Source organism: Pterocles gutturalis, unplaced genomic scaffold (assembly GCF_000699245.1).
Source record: "Pterocles gutturalis isolate BGI_N339 unplaced genomic scaffold, ASM69924v1 scaffold51533, whole genome shotgun sequence".
Taxonomy (NCBI): Eukaryota; Metazoa; Chordata; class Aves; order Pterocliformes; family Pteroclidae; genus Pterocles; species Pterocles gutturalis.
This window is the reverse complement of record NW_010119972.1, coordinates 22893-31337: the sequence shown is the minus strand read 5'-3', so window position 1 is coordinate 31337 and position 8445 is coordinate 22893. Positions and strand designations below refer to the sequence as shown.

The 8445-nt window shown below is 37.1% G+C and overlaps 1 protein-coding gene across 1 annotated transcript; it reads left to right on the top strand.

Moving 5' to 3' along the window:
- The first annotated feature begins 798 nt into the window (after window positions 1-798).
- On the top strand, window positions 799-8066 carry LOC104464092 (thrombospondin type-1 domain-containing protein 7A-like). Its single transcript, XM_010076708.1, has 5 exons — window positions 799-994; window positions 3073-3246; window positions 4240-4335; window positions 7354-7436; window positions 7767-8066. The coding sequence occupies exons 1-5, from the start codon at window positions 799-801 to the stop codon at window positions 7992-7994; spliced, it is 777 nt and encodes a 258-aa protein (XP_010075010.1). The 3' UTR covers window positions 7995-8066.
- Window positions 8067-8445: the final 379 nt, after the last annotated feature.

Here is an 8445-nt window from a genome sequence, read left to right as displayed (position 1 = left end):
TCTTCCTTATTTCTTTTTTTAAAAATGGGCGTTTCCCCTTTTCCAGTCTGCTGGCAACTTCACCAGAGTGCCACGACTTCTCAAATATGATGGACAGTGGTTTGGCAACTTTATCTGCCAGTTCCCTCAGGACCCGCGGATGTATCTCATCAGGTCCCATGGACTTGTGCGCCTTCAGGTTCTTTAGATGGTCTCAAACCTGATCTTCTACAGCTGGCTTGAGCTCTTGCCCGTGAAGGCTGCGGTAAAGAACTCATTAAGTACCTCAGCCTTCTCTATATCATGGGTCACCAGGTCTCCTGCTTTCTTCCGGAGGCGGCCCACATTTTCCCTAGTCCTCCTTTTATCACTGACATACCTATGGAAGTTCTTCCTGTTACCCTTAACATCCTTGGCCATATTTAATTCTGTTTGGGCTTTAGCTTTCCTAACCTGATCTCTGGCTTCACGGACAGTGTCTCTGTATTGTCCCCAGGCCACGTGTCCTTGATTCCACCCTCTATATGCTTCCTTTGCTTGATTTTGCTCAGGAGTTCCTTGTTCATCCATGCAGGCCTCCTGGCATTTTTGCCTGCCTTCCTCTTTGTTGGGATGCATCGCCCCTGAGCCTGGAGGAAGTGATCCTTGAATATTAGCCAGCTTTCTTGGGCCCCTCTTCCCTCCAGGGTTTTATCCCATGGGAAAGAGCAAAGTTTGTTGGGTTGTTTCTTTTTTTCCCTACTGGAATGAATAAGGAGTTAAGCAAAAAATAATAAAAGACAGTGTGACATGTAGCTCAGAACTAGTCCTTTGGCACCCATGTATGTCCTCCTTTCCCAGGATGCTCAATGTGGAGAGGGAACGCGAGTGAGGAACATTTCCTGTGTGGTTTTTGATGGATCCGTTGAAGATGTTGGCAAAGTAGTAGATGAGGAATTCTGTGGAGAAATAGAGCCTATTATAGATGGTAATAAGAAGATGATACTTGAGGAAACGTGCACTGTCCCTTGTCCAGGTAATAAAGCTATAGAAATAAATGTTGCATTTCAAGATTGGTTGGGTATCATTACAGTTATTGGTGCCTAGCTTTAGCCATAGGCAATTAAATCTTTTTCACATGCTTTACTGGTTGGATTCATCCATCAATGATCAACAGAGTTACTTTCCAGTAGTGGCTTCATGACAATAAATCAATTAGAAAAAAATACCAGGTTTTAAGTTTTATAAAAGATATATCTCAGTCATAGATTATGCCTAATAAAACCATATTTTTTCACATTATCTTTTGAAATAAAACCTGTGTTTATAAGAAATTTTTTGTTTTCCAGATAAATAGTTGCTTTAAGTGCTTAGATCACCTACTAGCTTTATTAATACATTTAACAGTGGCTAAGAATTGGATGCTTTTTACAGGTGTCTAAGGAAGCTAAGCTGGGAGTCTTATTTTTTTTGTTTAAAGGGGCTATCCCAAGTGAATGGTCTCTGAGAAAATGTGAGTGTTTCTGGCTGTTTAACTCACTGGATGAGACATGCATTATCATTGCCCTTGTAGGCTGAATCCAAATGAGCTGTTATAAATGATCAGGTCCATGACCCTCACACCAAGAAAGATTAAGTGCCTATAACAGCTGATAATTTCCAGTAAAACTGTTCCCATTCATTTCAAATGTTTGTTTGTGGAATTTGAAGCATATTGCTGTTGGTCAGTTGAGTCATTAATGATATATCTTCAGAAGCAGTGATTAAATCCTTCAGTTCTAATGTAGCTATCATTCTCTACCAGTACTCTCTTTTTGTTCTGATGCAACTCTCCTTTTTCTCTGAATGTTTTTCCATTTCGTTTCAGACTGAACCGAAGGTAAAGTTGGCTCAATAGAGAGAAAATAATCAGAAACGGAGATTCTTTCATCAGTTCTTTGTGCACAGCATTCCAATTGCATGATTTTCCCATATTTTTATTTATTAAATCAAAATTGGAAGAATAAAAAGCTCGTAGTTATATTTTCTTGTCAGTCAAATTTATAAAAAAAATATAGCTGCTTATTGCTTGTTTTTAAAATTTTGCTGAGCAGGAACCTCTTCAACAATCTCACATTTAGCCAGCAAGAATAACTGCCCTGTGGGGATGTGCTAATGATACGCTTCAACTAATCATTCCAAAAATCATTACTTGTTTTCCTATTATGTATACGTCAGTTCTTCAATTATTAATTTCTTTGCATGCTTTTCTAACATTGGCAAATAAAATTCCTTCATTAATCAGGCATCTGGTCAACACAGTACTGATTATATCTGTCATCAGTATCATGCAAGGTAGCATGAATTTTTAATAACTCTTTCACTGAAATAATGAGAACTAAGAGGTTTATTTATGAGTCTATGCACAGTCTAGTCCCATTTTCTACTGCAGTTTTATCAAAATGGTCTCTCTGTGTTGTGCCTCAGATCCTCCTTAAGTGTTCTTTAACTGATTGTGCTAGTTAGTGTCATTAGTATAATTTTTTTTTCAGTTTTACACTATAAGATATCATTCTAGAAATCCCTATCATCCTAACATGAAATAACCAGAGTGGACATTTTGATCACCTTTCCATTTCCGTTTCTTGCAAAGAATGTTCCAGGAGTTGCTTCTACTGTCTAGAAAAAAATCTGCATGAGGATAAGCAATGATTAATCTTTATAAAACTAGACAATGTTTGCTCTTCCTAAGATGAAAGAAGAATGGTGAACAAGATATATAAATTTAGCAAAAGACATACCATGCACAATACCCTAAATTTACAAAAACCCAAACATTAGGTGGAGTGTTACTCAGAAATTCAAAATGAGAGTGATCTTATGGGAATGCTACAGGAAACTACCCTGCTTTAGAACAAATAAGCTTTTGTGTAATTTTTTTATTACTATTTTCTGCTGCACAGATATTCAGCGAGTGTCAAAATATTATCTTAAGTCACATTTAAAAAGAGAGATGAAAGGAACTACAAAGCAGGAAAATTGAGAAATTGGATTTGGACATTTTTTTCTAAGACATATTCACTGTGAAAAACTTCACGTTATGATCATTCATCTTATAAAATGACTTTTTTACAGGGGACTGTTACTTGAGAGAGTGGTCAGAATGGAGCCTTTGTCAGCTAACCTGTGTTAATGGTGAGGATCTTGGCTTTGGAGGGATACAAGTCCGATCTCGGGCAGTGATCATTCAGGAATTAGAGAATCAACATCTCTGTCCAGAACAGGCTTTGGAAACAAGACCATGCAATGGTAAGCACCAAGATACACTTAAGGCCACTTTCTGTAAGAATAAAACAGAGAACAACAATAGTTTTGTTTTCTTTCTCTTCATGGTATCCAATTTAGGAAAATACAGATCTGATTGAAGTAGAAATGCACTAAAATTTTTGTCTTTCAGGTATCAACTGTGAACAGAAAAACTTTCAAGTGCTAACTGACATATGTTACCACTTTGAACAGTCTTTGGAGAATTGATGATCCTTTTTTAATAATGAAATTTCTTTTTTATGATATGGGAAAAAATACTTGTCTTATCTGCTTGATAATATTAAGTTTTTATACATAATCAAATTTAAATTTCTTTCTACCTTTTGAATTGTTGTCAATCACATTACAGTGACATTAGAAAGTCTCAGTCATGCTTACTGCTGGTCAAGTATCTAAGAAAAGTAATTTACTGTACAGAGATTTCTTGTCCGTTCAGATACCAGACAGATCAGGAAAAAATGAATTTTATATTTATAAGGGAGCTAAGGTGCAGAAGGACTTCATGATTTATCCCAGGTGATATGAGAGGTGTACAGCAGAGCTGAGACCTGAAGCCAGATGCAGCACAGGCCACTTCTCCAAGCACTGGAGCATTGACTGAAGCTCAGGTGTTACCAGGAAAGGAACCTAACTCCTAAATGAGTTTTGCGCAACAGATGGGCTACAACCGTTATGAGGTTATTGGAAACAGATGTTTTATGCATTAGCTATGTTAGGCTTACTCCACAAGCAGTGTGCACAACCATTATAGTTAGGGTCCAGGACACATCTGGTCTGTTCTGTATGTACACAGTAAATGCAGGAGACCTTGGGGCCTCCATTTGTGCAGTGCAGCCTTCTAAGCTGCTGGGTGACAGAGGAAGGGGCCTATTTAGCCATAAAAGCTGTTAAGCATAATGAGTATGGTGGCACCTGCCAGTGGAAGCCTAAAATCTTGTCATCATATTTCCTGAAAAGTGAATATTCTCTGTGTAGATGGCCAGTGCTACGAATACAAGTGGATGGCCAGCCCGTGGAAGGGATCTTCTAGAACCGTGTGGTGCCAAAGGTCAGATGGTTTAAATGTCACAGGTAATTACTCTTTTTATATACACACAAAAGCCTAGAAAGCAGGTGGGTAATGTCTTTTCTCAACAAATGTAAATATTTTTTTTTAAATAATCTGCTAAAAACACTTGTTCCTGATGTATGAATCAACGTGCTGTTGTCTTGAATTATGTTTTTGCATAGTAAATAGAAATAGTAATTTCTTTTCCAGAATTATGCAGCATGTAATGCGAAAAGTAAATATAAATATTGTCTTCTGTACTGGACCTGGAATGTTTTACATTGTATATTTTTTTTACCATTGACATCTTTACACTTCTAAATTTAGAGTTTCAGATTTCAAGCCATACAACAAATAGAACTTTTATGTATTAAAGTTCATTTCAGTGCCTATACAGAGGCAGAGCAAGATGCAAAGCTTGATAATATCATGCATATATCATATATCTCCTTAAAATTACAACATATCAAATTCTAATAAATGTGCCAATGTAAGTTTATTTATTTCCTTCAATGACATAAACCTATAGCAGGATACTTCAATGGACAGCTAGGGGATGTAGCCTCATTTTGTGCAAACCAAAGCACCAAAATACCACGAATTAAGAATGACTGAGATCTCCAAAATCAAGAAAATCTTCATATATGTCTATTTATATGAATTTATTTATCAGAATAAGGGATTCATTTAAGCTAAGAGTTAAGCATTTGTGGTTTAAATAATTTTTGTGGTACCCCAGGTGATAGTAAAAGAATCCCGGAGATTGTAGGCACATCTTCAGTGCCAGCCACTGTCAGGTCAGTCACAGGAGGGGAGCTCTAATTCGTGGACTGCCAATACAATACTTCTTGATGATGGAATCCGCCATGACTGTCTGCTTTAACTTTAGAAATAAAATACCTGTGTTATTTTTACAAGGTTTTGAAATAATACTTAATAGCCCAAAGTCTCTTTTACAAGTGTCACCTTGTGCTGTAAGAATATTAAAATGCACCATCTTCACAACAAATGCAACAGGGCATTATTTATGCACCTTGGTTGCGTCCTGCCTAGCTAAGATGCTTGTATGGTAAGTAAAACCCCAAATAAGAATTCTTATTGAGATTAACATATGATATTATCTATTACAGGTTGTACAGGTTTTCAAATTAATACCATCTTGGTGATTGTGGCTCTGAGATGTTAAAATCAGAATATATTCCTAAATCACAGTCAGTCACATAAAAATAATAGTTTGTTCTGAGGTGACTGAGTACACATGTGATAAATTCCAGGAAAGACAAGTGTGTTATTGGCAGATTTTTCATGACAGGACCTCCTAGGTAGACTAACCTCAGACCTATATTATATCTCTTTTTTTTAAAGTGTGTTTGTACATGGTTTGGAAGCTGTGATAACTTTCTGATTTGAAATGAAGACTAATGGAAAATTCCAGACAATGTAAACATCAGGTTCCATGCAACACAAAACTATAATTTTGACATGTTCCTGATAGTTATTGAATAAAACCCTTAAGTACAACGTTCCGCAGGAAATTCTCTGCATGAAGTATACAGTCATGAATCAGATTGTAATTTACATTTGAACATTTTTTTGAAGTTGTTTGTATAAACTGCAGTGTTTAAGAGCTCAAACTGATAGATGCATATACACAATTGGTGTAAACGGAGATTACCTGCTCTGATCTAGAATCAACCCATATCTCTGATTACTGTATTTCTTTGGTGTCTTGTTGCTGCACATTTGGCTCTACCATAGTGTATTTTAATTCAGACATTATAAATTTTTTATTATGAGTCCTGATGGTGTTTTAAGACGTTTATTTATTTACCTATTTGCATAATATTATTGTGCTGAATAGTTCTTTTTTACTTGAAGGTGTTGTTTCCCATGGGCGATGAGGCAACTCTTTTCTTCTGCAGCTTCCTTGGATGACTGATATTTTGTTACATAGATTCTCACAGGCATGTGATTTGTATGCTAGGATGTATGATTTTCCTTTCTGGGGGTGGGGAGAACTTATGGCAACCAGCAGGGTTTTCTTTGTTCTTCATTGGCCATCCCGTTAACACTTGGATCTACATAACCACATCTAACTGCATCTGCTATGGTCGTGACCAACCTCAGCTATCAGGATTTCATCATCATATCACACCAGTATTAAAATGTAATTAATTTGGGAGATGCGAGATAAGTTGTCCTGTAACAGCATAAATTCTAAACTACATATGCATATCCTTCTTCTGTGAGTTAAAAGGAAACCCAGGTAAATTCAAGCTGATTTTAGATGTATTTTAAAGTAATTCTGTCTGAAATGATAGTGAAAGCCTGATTGTGTGTATTGGTCCATAACAATAACTGCACTGTACTTAAAGCTGTAGAAATGAGAGCTAGGACTGTATAAAAAGGAAAAAGAATGAAACCCACTATATCATCAGTGTCACAGCATTCAGTACATGCTTTACTGTTAACACTGCTTTCCTTACAAATAATCTGTCTTAGACTAGCATGAAGTGTGGCTTCATAAGAGGCAAAGCTATAGCATGTATAAAAGTGACTACTGAGGTGCAGCAGAAAACAGGTATCCATTTATCAACTGGATTAATAGTTTGTTTTCAGTTTAACAGGGAAATATATAAATCAAAAATATGCTTTTATTTTCTTTCTGGCCACAGTTTTAATATGTGAGCCATAAGGAGGGCCCTAAAGAACCAAAATCTGTTCCCTCAAGCACAACAAAATGTTTAAAATGTTTTTTGAGGAATCCCCCAAAGGAACAAAGGGAAAAAGAAAAAGTTCACTTGCCAAATATTAGTCCTCTAAAATACACATGAATGCAAATACATGTGCTGTATCCCTACACTTCTTATAAGAAAATACTTTATTACCAATTATCCTTCACCTTGGAATAAGAAAAAGACACTTAAATTCAAATTAGCGATAAAATTGTAATCCATGGCATACTGTAGCAAGTAATGACATCAGTAACTTCATCAGTGGTGAGGTATTACCATGTCAAAATATGATTTTCTGTCCTACAGGGGGCTGTTTAGTGCTGCACCAACCAGATGCTGACAGGTCATGTAACCCACCGTGCAGTCAACCCCATGCTTACTGCAGTGAGGTATGTGCTACTGCATTGGAGCATAAAACACCCGCATGAGGGCTTCCCACACATCTCTCTGCATTACAAAAAATTATGCCAACAAAAACTATTTTCAGAGATTTTGATGATCATTAGTTTGTTAAAATCAACCGCAGACCATTTCTACCTTTCAATTAAATGTTGAATAATCTCTGCTGATTTGGTACAATCCTGCACCTGAAGAGGTGCTCTCCAGGCTAGCACTCATCAAAACAGTCTTTTCTTCTAGTCATCCATGTTGTTACGCTTTACAGCTCACAGAAAGCTGTGTTTTTCTGCTACACAGTGTAAAACACTTGTTCCCTACAGACTAGAACGTGCAGTTGTGAAGACGGATACACTGAAGTTATGTCCTCCGATGGCACACTCGAACAGTGCACTCTCATCCCAGTGGTGGTGATCCCCACCATGGAGGACAAAAAGGGAGATGTGAAAACCAGTCGAGCTGTGAACCCTACCCAACCCTCCAGTAACCAGTCAGGACGAGGAAGGACCTGGTTTCTACAGCCTTTGGGGCCAGGTGAAGTCATGCAATGAGCAATTCTTAATGCTAAGTACTGCTGCAGGGCATGGCATTTACATTTTTTTGATGCCAAGGAAAAAAAAGAAAAACCATTAAGTGTCCATTTAAGAAGATGGGCATCTGCCCTGACTGAAAACAGTGGAAGAGACAGAAGCAAACCCTTAGCCTTCTCATCTACTCCATCAGTATATTTAATGAATTCTTGTGTTGCAGGTTTCCTTTTAATTCCTTCTATCTGTTAAAATTCACATAAGCTATTTGAAATATGACTTTAGAAAGGAGGTGGCTGCAAAGTTGTGAGCCAGGTTATTAGGTTACGCTGTCTCAACCAATAATGCTGCTGACAGAAGAGTGAAAAGGTAGCACTGAATACCGCAGAGGCTGTTTAAAATTTGCAGCCATAGCATAATTTGTAGGAAAAGAAACAGTAATAGATATGCTAATGCTTTTCTGTCATATCCATAA